At 41.4% G+C, this 14360-nt stretch overlaps 1 protein-coding gene across 2 annotated transcripts; it reads left to right on the top strand.

The window, feature by feature from the left end:
- Positions 1-1487: 1487 nt before the first annotated feature.
- Positions 1488-11959, top strand: LOC115115666 (zinc finger protein 345-like). Of its 2 annotated transcripts, XM_065002214.1 has the most exons (4): positions 1488-1647; positions 9106-9316; positions 9735-9821; positions 11838-11959. In XM_065002214.1, exons 2-4 carry the CDS (start codon positions 9124-9126, stop codon positions 11912-11914), a joined length of 357 nt encoding a protein of 118 aa, XP_064858286.1. In that variant the 5' UTR covers positions 1488-1647; positions 9106-9123; the 3' UTR covers positions 11915-11959. The 2 variants fall into 2 exon arrangements, with proteins under 2 accessions (XP_064858286.1, XP_064858285.1); XM_065002213.1 differs by having other exon boundaries at positions 1495-1647; positions 9735-11959.
- Positions 11960-14360: the final 2401 nt, after the last annotated feature.

Genomic DNA, 14360 nt, shown 5'->3' with positions numbered 1-14360 from the left:
ATGCCGCTAAGGGGTCATTCAGAAAGCTGATTGAGGACCTTATAACTGATTAATGTTTATTTCTGCTTGCATTTTGTATTTATTCTGGGGGGAGAAATATTAACGCAACATGCAACTATTTCTAAGATTTTACTGAGTTACAGTTCATATAAGGAAATCGGTCAATTGAAATAAATTCCTTTGGCCCTAATCTATGGATTTCACATGACTGGGAACTGGAAGATGCTGTCGTATAAGTCGAACATCCCAAACATGCTCAATGGGTGACATGTCTGGTGAGAATTGCAGGCCATGGAAGAACTGAGACATTTTCAGTTTCCAGGAATTGTGTACATGTAGCGGTCTTTATATGTACCACAGAAGAAAAAAACAAGAAATAAAGAGCGACACCAGAGCTGTGTATTTTGGGCTTTTACATAGATCTGCAATGGTATTATGAAAAGACAAGACAGGAATACATCAGTCTCCAAGGCACCATCTGACGAGTTGTTCTTTCTCTACATCTCCCATAATGCAATGCTAACATACGTCGGCAGCTCAGCAAGCCATCTGCATCACAGAAAGACATGCTAGCTAGCAACTGCAATACTTTTCAGCACTCTGTAAAACTATATCAATAACGATACATTTCTGAAAGTTCCATGGTTTCAATAGTCTCACACTCTCATATAACAACACCCATAGCATTAACATTGGGATGCTTCATTTATTTACATTTATGGACTTCAACACAAGGAGTAATCTGCGACACATACCTTTCTCAGTGTTTTCTCAGACTGAGGAGAACGGGAACTACGGGTAGTGCCAGGGTGTTAGTAAGTGACGTAAGCACCCAGATTAAATAAAATACATTTCATGACATAAAAATAGAAGATTTTAATATCAACCTCTACAGGATTGGTGGGTCCCCCTCGGGACGGTTGAGCTAACGTAGGCTAATGCGATTAGCATGAGGTTTTAAGTAACACGGCCATTTGCCAGGACATAGACATGTCTGATATTGGCAGAAAGCTTAAATTCTTGCTAATCTAACTGCACTGTCCAATTTACAGTAGCTATTACAGTGAAATAATACCATGCTATTGTTTGAGGAGAGTGCACAGTTATGAACTTGAAAAGTAATTAATAAACCAATTAGGCACATTTGGGCAGTCTTGATACATTTTGAACAGTAATGCAATGGTTCATTTGATCAGTCTAAAACGTTGCACCTACAATGCTGCTATCTAGTGTCCAAAAGCTCAATTGTGCCTGGGCTGGAATAATACATTATGGCCTTTCTCTTGCATTTCAAAGATGATGGTACAAAAAAATCATGTTTTTTTCTGTTTATTATCTTTTACCAGATCTAATGTGTTATATTCTCCTACATTCATTTCACATTTCCTCAAAGTGTTTCCTTTCAAATGGTATCAAGAATATGTATATCCTTGCTTCAGGTCCTGAGCTGTTTGGCCTGACTTCTGTCTGTCAAAGAGGCTAACAAAACATGCACAAACACTACGCTGATACGACGCTCACCAACATTTCCTGCAGCATCTCATAATCCAGACCAAACGCACTCGGAAAGTGGGTACATTGTTTCCGCTGCTCTACGAGACCTCACCATATCCAATTATTTTCAGCCAAACAGGAAATCAGTTCCAGGTAACCTATTGCTAATGATTATTATTTGTTTTAATGATGCTTGTAACACGGTCTGTAAACCAACACATTCCAGGATGAAACCGCACTGGTTTCCGCGGCCTGGTTTTGTTGTTCCCCCAGCTAGTTAGCTGTTAGCCAGTTAGCAACACATCTGTCAAAACCCGTTTGTGTAGCTAGCTAGCTAACATGCTAACTTTATTTCAGGTTCACGGTTGAAGTGTGACTTTTATTTAATAGTTAGCCAGCTGTCGACTCATCGTGAGTAAAATGACTGTACCAAGGAATAGGCTAACCGGCTGCTCATTGTTTAGCCACAGATAGCTAAACTATATATGTTGTATAACTAACCTATCTAGGTAGCTAGCTCGCAAAATTATGACTTCCCGGCTACCGGTTTATGCAAACAGTTAATCCCTTGAACAAACCTACAGTGTCATTGCGCAAAATGGTACGCAGCATCATCTGGATATTTGTGCAACAAAAATTCAACCTTCAGCTACAATTTCTGCCAAGCCGTCCACGTATACACTTACGCATGCACGTTCGATAAATTCGACGCAGTTATTGAAAAAAAAAAGTGGTTGTCATACTTGAGTAAAAGTAAAGATATCTTAATAGAAAATGACTCATATAAAAGTCACCCAGTAAAATACTACTTGAGTAAACGTCTAAAAGTATTTGGTTTTAAATATACTGAAGTATCAAACGTAAATGTAATGCTAGGGACACACCCCAACACTCAGACATAATTTAAAAACGAAGCATTTGTGTTTAGTGAATCCGACAGATTAGGTAGGAGGGATGACCAGATGACCAACCTTCTAAGCATTCAACACATAATGAGTACTTTTTCTCTTGATAAGTGTGTGAAATTGACAATTTTCATGTCCTGCTAAGCATTCAACATGTAATGAGTACTTTTGGGTGTCAGGGAAACTATGGAGTAAATAGTACCTACTTTTCTTTAGAATTGTAGTGAAGTAAAAGTTCTCAAAAATATAAATATTGTAACGACCCTGTGTTTATAAACGCGGATATCGTCTCTGCCGCTTGAGAATGCTTTTGCGGCACAGTCGATAGCGCGCTGGACTTCAGGGCTGGAAGGTCGGGGGTTCGAGTCCTGCTCCCATCCTGTTTCATTACAATATAAATATTGTGATGATCAATGCATGGTCCGTTTCCCATGACTTTTTCAAGCAAATGAATAAGGAATGTCGTCATAAGAAGCAAAATTCGGGTTTCCATCAAAAAAATAATGCAGCTGTGAAGCAGGGAAAAGTAACTAAGTATTTCGGGGTCACAGATCATCTTCTATGGTATAATGTCGTTCTCAACAATTGGACGTGCATTCCACCACCTACTGTGGGGTGGATAATCAGGATCCTAAAAAGGAAATAATGTGGGTATTTCTTATTTATTTTTTCAGACAAACATTATGTATATTTATTTTTTGTATACCAAACATTATGTATATACTGAGATGATGCATGTCTCTCCGCCCTAGTAATGGGAGTGGTTGTCTACAAAGTGGCACGGTGGGCTGTCTAGCTCCCCCCTATCCTTTCTTTGAATTGGTCGATACATCTCATTATTGTAATCCGTTTTTGAATATTTGATGAGGGTTGTTGACGTCAACCGCCTGTATTCAATGGATTCGAGATGCTATGTCACTTTAATAATGTCACTTTAATAATGTTTACAGATCTTGCATTACTCATCTCATATGTATATACTGTATTTTATACCATCTATTGCATCTTGCCTATGCCGCTCGGTCATTGCTCATCCGTATATTTATATGTATATATTCCATCTCTTTACTTAGATTTGTGTGTATTAGGTAGTTGTTGTGGAATTGTTAGATTACTTGTTAGATATTGCTGCACTGTCGGAACTAGAAGAATAAGAATTTTGCTACACTCGTAATAACATCTGCTGACCATGTGCATGTGTGACCAATAACATTTGATTTCATTTATGCTACTAGCCTCATGTCATGAATATGCATAGCCATCTCGAGACAACTCCAAAATAGTGTCCTACTTATATCAGTGCACTCGAAAACTACTTGAACATTCCCGAAAACTCTATTAGATCAAATAAACCTTGTGTAGCAAATAAGCCATTGTTTTTTTGTTGTTGACCAAATTCGACTCACTCTCATTGACCTCTATACAAAAACTCCTTGCTTGGTGGGCAAAACAACGAGAAAGATTTGCAGCCAAGTTAGGCATCTCTTCCTATCTGTGTATACAGTCTTGGCCAAAAGTTTTGAGAATGACACAAATATTAATTTTCACAAAGTCTGCTGACTCAGTTTGTATGATGGCAATTTGCATATACTCCAGAATGTTATGAAACGTGATCAGATTAATTGCGAAGTCTCTCTTTGCCATGCAAATGAACTGAATCCCCCCAAAAACATTTCCATTGCATTTCAGCCCTACCACAAAAGGACCAGCTGACATCATGTCAGTGATTCTTTCGTTAACTTCTTATGGCTGGGGACAGTATTGAGTAGCTTGGATGAATAAGGTGCCCAGAGTAAACTGCCTGCTACTCATGCCCAGTTCCTAATATATGCATATTATTAGTAGATTTGGATAGAAAACACGCTGAAGTTTCTAAAACTGTTTGAATGATGTCTGTGAGTATAATATAACTCATATGGCAGGCAAAAACCTGAAAAAAAATCCAACCAGGAAGTGGGAAATGTGAGGTTTGTAGTTTTTCAAGTTATTGCCTATCGAATATACAGTGTCTATGGGGTCATATTGCACTTCCTACGGCTTCCACTAGATGTCAACAGTCTTTAGAACCTTGTTTGATGCTTCTACTGTGAAGGAGGGGAGAATGGGAGCTGAATGAGTCAGAGGTCTGCCAGAGTGCCATGAGCTGACCACGCGCATTCACGTGAGTTAGCTTGCGTTCCATTGCATTTCTACAGACAAAGGAATTCTCCTGTTGGAACATTATTGCAGATTTATGTTAAAAACACCCTAAAGATTGATTCTATACATCGTTTGACATGTTTCTACGGACTGTAACGGAATTTTTTGACTTTGTCTGCTCGCGCCTCATGAATTTGGATTACTGGGCTAAACACGTTAACAAAAGGAGGTATTTGGACATAAATGATGGACTTTATCGAACAAATCAAACATTTATTGTGGAACTGGGATTCCTGGGAGTGCATTTTGATGAAGATCATCAAAAGTAAGTGAATATTTATAATGCTATTTCTGACTTCTGTTGACTCCACAACATGGCGGATATCTGTATGGCTTGTTTTGTTGTCTGAGCGCTGTACTCAGATTATTGCATGGTGTGCTTTTTTGGTAAAGCTTTTTTGAACTCTGACACAGCGGTTGCATTAACCAGTTGAAGCTAGGGGGGCGCTATTTCATTATTGGATAAAAAACGTGCCCGTTTTAAGCGCAATATTTTGTCACGAAAAGATGCTCGACTATGCATGGAATTGACAGCCTTGGAAAGACAAAACTCTGACGTCTCCAAAACTGCAAAGATATTATCTGTGAGTGCCCCAGAACTAATGCTACAGGCGAAACCAAGATGCAACCTCAAACAGGAAATGAGCAGGATTTTTGAGGCTCTGTTTTCCATTGTCTCCTTATATGGCTGTGAATATGCTGTGAACGAGCTTATGCGCTCTGCCGTTCGTCCAAGATGTCTGCAGCATTGTGGCGTATTTGTAGGCATATCATTGGAAGATTGGCCATAAGAGACATTTACCAGGTGTCCGCCCGGTGTCCTTTGTCTATGTTGGTGCGTAATTCTCAGTGGCAATAATTTTACTATGCTATACAGACAGAGAAGTATCGTTCCTGGAAGTGTGCATCATTGAAGAGATATGTGAAAAACACCTTGAGGATTGGTTCTAAACAACGTTTGCCATGTTTCAGTCGATATTATGGAGTTAATTTGGAAAAAAGTTCGGCGTTTGGATAACTGAATTTTCGTTTTTTTTTTGGTAGCCAAACGTGACGCACCAAACGGACCGATTTCTCCTGCACAAAAAATCTTTCAGGAAAAACTGAACATTGCTATCTAACTGAGAGTCTCCTCATTGAAAACATCCGAAGTTCTTCAAAGGTAAATGATTTATTTGAATGTTTTTGCTGGTTTTTGTGAAAATGTTTCCTGCTGATGCTAACGCTAAATGATACGCTAGCTATCAGTACTGTTACACAAATGCTAGTTTGCTATGCTTGAGAAGCATATTTTTGAAAATCTGAGATGACAGTGTTGTTAACAAAAGGCTAAACTTGAGAGCAAAGAGATTAATTTCATTTCATTTGCGATTTTCATGAATAGTTAACGTTGGAACTACAGAACATAACGCGCCAATGTAAACTCAGATTTTTGTATATAAATATGAACTTTATCGAACAAAACATACATGTATTGTGTAACATGAAGTCCTATGAGTGTCATCTGATGAAGATCATCAAAGGTTAGTGATTCATTTGATCTCTATTTCTGCTTTTTGTGACTCCTCTCTTTGGCTGGAAAAATGGCTGTGTTTTTTGTGGCTAGGTGCAGACCTAACATAATCGTTTGGTGTGCTTTCGTCGTAAAGCCTTTTTGAAATCGGACACTGTGGTGGGATTAACAACAAGTTTATATTTTAAAATGGTGTAAAATACTTCTATGTTTGAGGAATTTTAATTATGAGATTTCTGTTATTAATTTGGCGCCCTGCACTTTCACTGGCTGTTGTCATATCGATCCCGTTAGCAGGATCTAAGCCACAAGAAGTTAACACAGGTGTGAGTGTTGACGAGGACAAGGCTGGAGATCACTCTGTCATGCTGATGGAGATCACTCTGTCATGCTGATGGAGTTTGAATAACAGACTGGACGCTTCAAAAGAAGGGTGGTGCTTGGAATCATTGTTCTTCCTCTGTCAACCATTGTTATCTGCAAGGAAACACGTGCCGTCATCATTGCTTTGCACAAATAGGGCTTCACAGGCAAGGATATTGCTGCCAGTAAGATTGCACCTAAATCAACCATTTATCGGATCGTCAAGAACTTCAAGGAGAGCGGTTCAATTGTTGTGAAGAAGGCTTCAGGGCGTCCAAGAAAGTCCAGCAAGCGCCAGGAACGTCTCCTAAAGTTGATTCAACTGCGGGATCGGGGCACAACCAGTACAGAGCTTGCTCAGGAATGGCAGCAGGCAGGTGTGAGTGCATCTGCACGCACAGTGAGGCAAAGCCTTTTGGAGGATGGCCTGGTGTCAAGAAGGGCAGCAAAGAAGCCACTTCTCTCCAGGAGAAACATCAGGGACAGACTGATATTGAAAAATCAGTCCTGTGTCATGCCAACAGTAAAGCATCCTGAGACCATACATGTGTGGGGTTGCTTCTCTGCCAAGGGAGTGGGCTCACTCACAATTTTGCCTAAGAACACAGCCATGAATAAAGAATGGTACCAACATATCCTCAGAGAGCCAACTTCTCCCAACCATCCAGGAACAGTTTGGTGACGAACAATGCCTTTTCCAGCATGATGGAGCACCTTGCCATAGGGCAAAAGTGATAACTAAGTGGCTCGGGGAACAAAACATCGATATTTTGGGTCCATGGCCAGGAAACTCCCCAGACCTTAATCCCATTGAGAACTTGTGGTCAATCATCAAGAGGCAGGTGGACAAACAAAACTCCACAAATTCTGACAAACTCCAAGCATCGATTATGCAAGAATAGGCTGCCATCAGTCAGGATGTGGCCCAGAAGTTAATTGACAGCATGCCAGGGCAGATTGCAGAGGCCTTGAAAAAGAAGGGTCAACACTGCAAATATTGACTCTTTGCATCAACTTCATGTAATTGTCAATAAAGGCCTTTGACACTTATGAAATGCTTGTAATTATACTTCAGTATTCCATAGTAACATCGGACTAAAATATCTAAAGACACTGAAGCAGCAAACTTTGTGGAAAGTAATATTTTTCATTCTCAAATGTTTGGCCATGACTGTAGGTCGCATTCTGTATCATACAGCTATGAAAGTTGTATATTTAGAACTACCTGCTCGATTGGAATCCAGTGACGTCTGTGTCTTGAGTGACTTTGTAAATGTATAATTAGTGCGAAAATTTGCAGAATTATCTATATATTTTATACTTGTTATCATAGTTCAAAAGGCCTTTCGCACATCTGAGCTATCTTTATTTGCAGGTGCCTGGTAAGTTGAATAAAATGAGAAAAAAGAAGAAACCCGCACACTGCTATTGATAGTATCACTGCTCTTTAATAAGCTTTATGTACGGGCTTTGAGGCCTTCGTCGGAGCTTTACGTATGGGTCTCGAGGCCTTCGTCGGAGCTTTACGTACGGGCCTCGAGGCCTTCGTCGGAGCTTCTAGTCTCAGGAACACTTCTAGTCTCCAAGTCCACTGAGTTTACACCCCCAGGAACACTTCTAGTTTCCAAGTCCACTGAGTTTACACCCCCAGGAACACTTCTAGTCTCCAAGTCCACTGAGTCTACACCCCCAGGAGCGTCACTGCTCATTTTGCGGCCCTTTAAAGAGTGGCCAATCAGCTTTAATCCACTTGTTTGTCATATTGGACATAAATACTGCACCGTACATAATCGATTGTGTGTCTATAAAACCAGGGTCCAGCCTACTCACTAGAGTCTATAGAAGGGGTGGGCAAACTGTTTGGCTCAAGGGCCACATCAGGATTTTGAAATTCAACGGAGGGTCACATTTTTGGGGGGACCAATTGTTTGTTAAAATCAATTTGAGGGGAACTCCCGAGTGGCGCAGCAGTCTAAGGCCCTGCATCGCAGTGCTCGAGGTGTCACTACAGACCCTGGTTTGATTCCAGGCTGTATCACAGCAGTCTAAGGCCCTGCATCGCAGTGCTTGAGGTGTCACTACAGACCTGGGTTTGATCCCGGGCTGTGTCACAGCTGGTCATGACTGGGAGACCCAGCATCGTCCGGGTTAGGAGAAGGTTTGGAAGGCTGAGATTTCCTTGTCCCATCCCGCTCCAGCGACTCCTGTGGCGGGCCGGGCGTATGCACGCTGACACGGTAGCCAGGTGTACGGTGTTTCCTCTGACACATTGGTGCGGCTGACTTCCGGGTTAAGCGGGCATTGTGTCAAGAAGCAGTGCGGCTTAGCTGGGTCATGTTTGGGAGGACGCACGGCTCTCGACCTTCGCCTCTCCCGAGTCCATAAGGGATTTGCAGCAATGGGACAAGAATGTAACTACCCATTGAGATGCCACGAAATTGGAGAGAAAAGGGAAACTTTTTTTTTATTTTTAGGTTTAACTCAGCATCACTCTGTTACCTTGGAATTGAAAAAGGATTCCTGCTGGACAGGATGTGTGGATAGCTAGCTTGGATGTTTGTCTTTTCTGCAGCTATAACACGATCAAGGTTTGTGAAAATCACCTTGAACTCTCTTGGTCTCCTCTTTTAGATCCACCTCTAGCCTACCATGTCTGAACCAGGTTGTGGTGTTCCAGCCCAGAGAAGCTCACAGCAGGGTCCAGAGGTGCTGTCAGTGATGCTGGATAACTGCAGTCAAACAGTGGAATTCAATGTTATTGTCAAGGAGGAGGGCGAGGAGAGAGAAATCAATGAGCGGGAGGAGGAAGGGAGAGAGGAGGACAGGAACTCTGTTGACTCAGGTAAATTCAGGCTAACATCCTCTTTGGTTCAGAGAGTTGAACAACCCAAAATAACCATTGATTTTCTGGTTCATTAAGAAATGTAAACTTACATATGTTTTTGGGTGTTGAATAAAATGTTACTTCAGAATATTTAGGTAAGTTAGCTGGCTAACTCATTGATTCTGCTTTGTAGTATACCCCTCAGGCTTCTGTATGTGTAAGAGGGAAGGCGAGTGCCAAAACAAAAATGGCTACAGACCAATGTGCAATGCATTGTAATTTGACAATTGTATTATATATGTGTGATGCAACAAGCCCCTTGCAAAGTATTTATTTCAATACTCTGTTAATCCTAATGACTGTTGAATCCTGCATTGTTAAGCTTAAATACTTTCTCTGTCTGTATCTTACCCTATCTCTGTTTATATTCTTACAGGAGAGGGCCCCAACCCAGACCCAGACAACGAGCCCAGTTCCACAGCATCAAGACTACCTGGGCGTGGGAGTTACCCCTGTCCTCAATGTGAGAAGAGTTTCAGTTCCTCAACTAACCTAAAGAATCATCAAAGAGTACACACTGGAGAGAAACCTTTCGACTGCTCAACATGTGGGAAGAGTTTCAGTGAGAAAGTAAACCTTAAGAGACACGAGAGAGTACATAGTGGAGAGAAGCCTTACCACTGTACCACATGTGGGAAGAACTTCAATCATTCAGGAAGCCTTAAGCAACATCTGCGAATACATACAGGGGAGAAACCTTACCACTGCTCTCTTTGCGGGAAGAGTTTCAGTCGGGCAGGAGACCTGAAGACTCATCAGAGATCCCACAGTGAAGAGAAGCCTTACCACTGCTCTCTTTGTGGGAAGAGTTTCAATCAGCCAGGAAACCTAAAAAGTCATCAGCGAATACACATTGGAGAGAAGCCTGCCTGTGCTTTAAATTTGATTGTCAAAGAGGAGGAGGATGAGAAGGAAATCGATGAGAAGGAAAAGAGAGAAGTTGAGGATGAAAATAGTGGTGTAATTGACCTAGGTACATCAAGACTTCCTGGTCGTGGGAGTTACCCCTGTCCTCAATGTGGAAAGAGTTTCAGTTCTTCAGGTAATCTAAAAAATCATGAGAGAGTACACACTGGAGAGAAACCTTTCCACTGTGCCACATGTGGGAAGAGTTTCAGTGAAAAAGTTAACCTCACGAGACACGAGAGGGTACATAGTGGAGAGAAGCCGTACCACTGCACCCAATGTGGGAAGAGCTTCAATCATTCTGGAAGCCTCAAGGAACATCAAAGAGTACATACAGGGGAGAAGCCTTACCACTGCTCTCTTTGTTGGAAGAGTTTCAGTCAGCCAGGAAACCTTAAGAAACACCAGAGAATACATACAGGGGAGAAGCCTTACCACTGCTCTCTGTGCGGAAAGAATTTTCGTTTCGCAGGAGACCTAAAGAATCATCAGAGATCACACAGTGGAGAGAAGCCTTACCAATGCTCTCTGTGTGGGAAGGGATTCACTCAGCTAAGAATTCTTAAAAGTCATCAGAGGATACATATTGGAGAGACGCCTGTCTGTGCGTTCAATGTATTTCTCCAGGAGGAGGAGAGTGAGAGGGAAATCAATGTGGAGGAAAAGAGAGATGTTGAGGAAGAGGAGGACAATAGTGGTGTAGTTCACCCAGATATATCAAGACTACTTGGTCGTGGTCGTTACCCCTGCCCTCAATGTGAGAAGAGTTTCCGTTCCTCAAGTAATCTAAAAAATCATCAAAGAGTACACACCGGAGAGAAACCTTTCCACTGCTCCCTATGTGGGAGGAGTTTCAGTGAGAAAGTAAACCTTAAGAGACATGAAAGAGTACATAGTGGAGAGAAGCCTTACCACTGCACCACATGTGGGAAGAGTTTCAATCATTCAGGAAGCCTTAAAGAACATCAGAGAATTCATACAGGTGAGAAACCTTACCACTGCTCACTGTGCGGAAATAATTTCCGTTTTGCGGGAGACCTAAAGAATCATCAGAGATCACATAGTGGAGAGAAGCCTTACCACTGCACTCAGTGTGGAGAGAGATTCACTCAGCTAAGAAGTCTAAAAAGGCATGAGCGAATATCCATTGGAGCGAAGCCTGCCTGTGCTTTCAATGTGATTGTCCAGGAGGAGGAGGAGGGAGGAGAGCGAGAAGTTGAGGGAGAGGAGAGTAACTTGAAATAAAGGTGAAGTGAGGATACTTAAGCTAACTCAATAACTATTGAAATTCACACCTTTCCTTACAATGGCATCTTCTGTGACAACATGGTCATGGACAGCACCATTTAGGGCTATCTTCATCTTCTTATACTTACTTCTTAGTGTATTGGAAGTTCACAAATTAACTCAACTTGAATACCTCCACCACCTAATGTGCTAGAGAGTGTATTCCCTCCAATTGTCACCTAAAATGACTGCCTGTAGCTCAGGACCTGAAGCAAGGATATGCATATGCTCTATACTCCCAGGAATGATGGATAATTAACTTATATATTAACTTTCACACATCTAGATGGCCGGGCAGGTTGGGTGTGGAGCCAGAGACAGCAGGGGTTCAAACTGGAGAATCCAGTTCCTATATTTAAATAGAACAATAACAATTTAATGTATCAAATAAAACTATGCTACATTTTATCTCTGGCTGTGGTAAGTTTTTGTTGTTGTTATGCATTCTCCTCAAACAATAGCATGGTACTTTCCCTCTATAATGGCTACTGTAAATTGAACAGTGCAGTACGATTAACATGAATTTAAGCTTTCTGCCCATATAAGACATGTCTATGTCCTGGAAAGTTTGCCGTTACTTACAATAGTCATGCTAATCAAATTAGCGCACGTTAGCACAACCGTCCCGTTATAGGGACACCGATCCCGTAGAGGTTTTTAACCAACCCTGTGAACGGGTTTGAGGCAGCTGCTCTTTTATAAATAGTATCACCATAATTGAGAACAGGTAGACAGGTTGACTGCCAAATCTGTTTCCTGCTGACTGGAGAGAGACTAGATCTGTTTTTGTAAAAAAAAAAAAAAAAAAAAAAAACAGCTCATCGGTCTAGTGTTGGCCATTGTGACGTCATACATTTCATTGTAAACATAAACATCGGATGGTGAGAACAGAGGATTTTTTTTTACCACCAGCCAATGGGATGACATCACAGAAGCTCTCGCCATTCACACTTCCTGCCAGTTCATTGTGAACGCTTTAACCTATTTTATATCCAGCAAGGTTCTTCTTTATTGAATATACTTTTTTTTTTATTGCTCAAAATAAGTGAACAAACTACAGGGTTTTTAGGGAAGGGTTTAGGGAAGGGTTTTTAGGGAAGGGTTTAACATGTCTAAACTGCTGAAGGTTTCCAAAAAGCACAGTGGTCTCCATCATTGGAAAAAATATGGAACTACCCAGAATTGGCCTGGAGCTGGCCATCTGACCAAACTGAGCAACCGGGGCAAGAAGGACCTTGTTCAGGCAGGTGACCAAGAACCCAATGACCACTGACAGAATTCCAGTGTTCCTGGGCTGAGATGGGAGAACCTGCCAGAAGGACAACCGTCTCTAGAGAGCACTTTATCTGGACTTTATGGGAGAGTGGCCAGACGGACGCCACTCCTAAGAAAAAGGCACATGACAGCAGGCCTGGAGTTTGCAAAGAGGCACGTTAAAAAGACTCATGAGAGCATAAGGCAAAAATATTATGTGGTCTGATGAGACAAACATTTAACTATTTGGCCTGAATGCAAAGCTCTATGTCTGAAGGGAAAAAAACAGGAACAGTTCATCATCCGTCAAACACTATCCCTACCATGAAGCATGGTGGTGGCAGCGCAATGCTTTACAGTGGCAGGTACTGGGAAGCATGGTGGTGGCAGCGCAATGCTTTACAGTGGCAGGTACTGGGAAGCATGGTGGTGGCAGCGTGATGCTTTACAGTGGCAGGTAATGGGAAGACTGATAAGGATATAGGGAACAATGAATGAAACCAAATTAGGGCTGACCCCATTTTTAGTCTAGTGGTCGATTGTTTGGTCGATAGGTTGTTGGTCGACCGAGATTTCTTTAGGTGTGCAGTCACAAATATATATTTATGTGTGTATATATATACATATACAAATATATACAAATATATATTTATGTGTGTGTGTGTGTATATATATATACTAGTGTCACGGTGCTAAAACATATGGTTCAGTGCGCCGTTGAATTTGCCGCCATTTCCTAGACCATGTTGCTATGTGCATAACAGCAAAGTTAACCCTGGTATTGGTGTTGTTTACACTATTCCCAACGGGCAGAATAATATTATTGTAATCTTAAAACAGCCTCTGTTTGTCACGCAGCTCTGTGCACATAATATGCACGCAGCTCTGGCTCCTATACCCTCCTTCTTTCTCTTGATCTCGTGCATCTTTGTTGTTATTGTCGTGATCGTCATTATAATAACGTCATTGTCATTCGTAGGCTTCTTATAATAGTACTCTCTAAGCTGTAGGCTTAAGAGCGCGTCCTGTTTTAGTCTTAATACTGTAACGTCGCTCTACTGTGTCAATCAATCATTTGTTCGTTTCGTGTCGTGTCATCGCACAGCATGCGAGTCATTCATGCAATCAAGCATTTTAGTTTTAACATCAAAGAACAAAGGGAGTTCTGGGTAATTAGCCTAAACAACACATAAACCGGCCTAAACAACACATAAAACAACACATAAACCGGCCTAAACAACACATAAACCGGCCTAAACAACACATAAACCGCAATTCACAAATCCATGCAACTATTTTACTCTTTGCTGTAATAAAGGATTTATATATTTTTTATTTGACAAAAAAATGAATTTAGTGTTGTTTACACTGTTCCAAACATGTTTCAATGGTTGAGGGAGTAGGGAATGCTTTTCCTAAACAAATTAGGTATTTGACTTGAAGCTGATACAGACATACCCAAGGTGACTCAAAGCTGATACAGACATACCCAAGGTGACTCAAAGCTGATACAGACATACCCAAGATGACTCAAAGCTGATACAGACATACCCAA

Source organism: Oncorhynchus nerka, linkage group LG15 (genome assembly GCF_034236695.1).
Source record: "Oncorhynchus nerka isolate Pitt River linkage group LG15, Oner_Uvic_2.0, whole genome shotgun sequence".
NCBI classification, from domain to species: domain Eukaryota; kingdom Metazoa; phylum Chordata; class Actinopteri; order Salmoniformes; family Salmonidae; genus Oncorhynchus; species Oncorhynchus nerka.
Note: the sequence above shows the minus strand (reverse complement) of the source record. Positions and strands in the feature narration are given on the sequence as shown.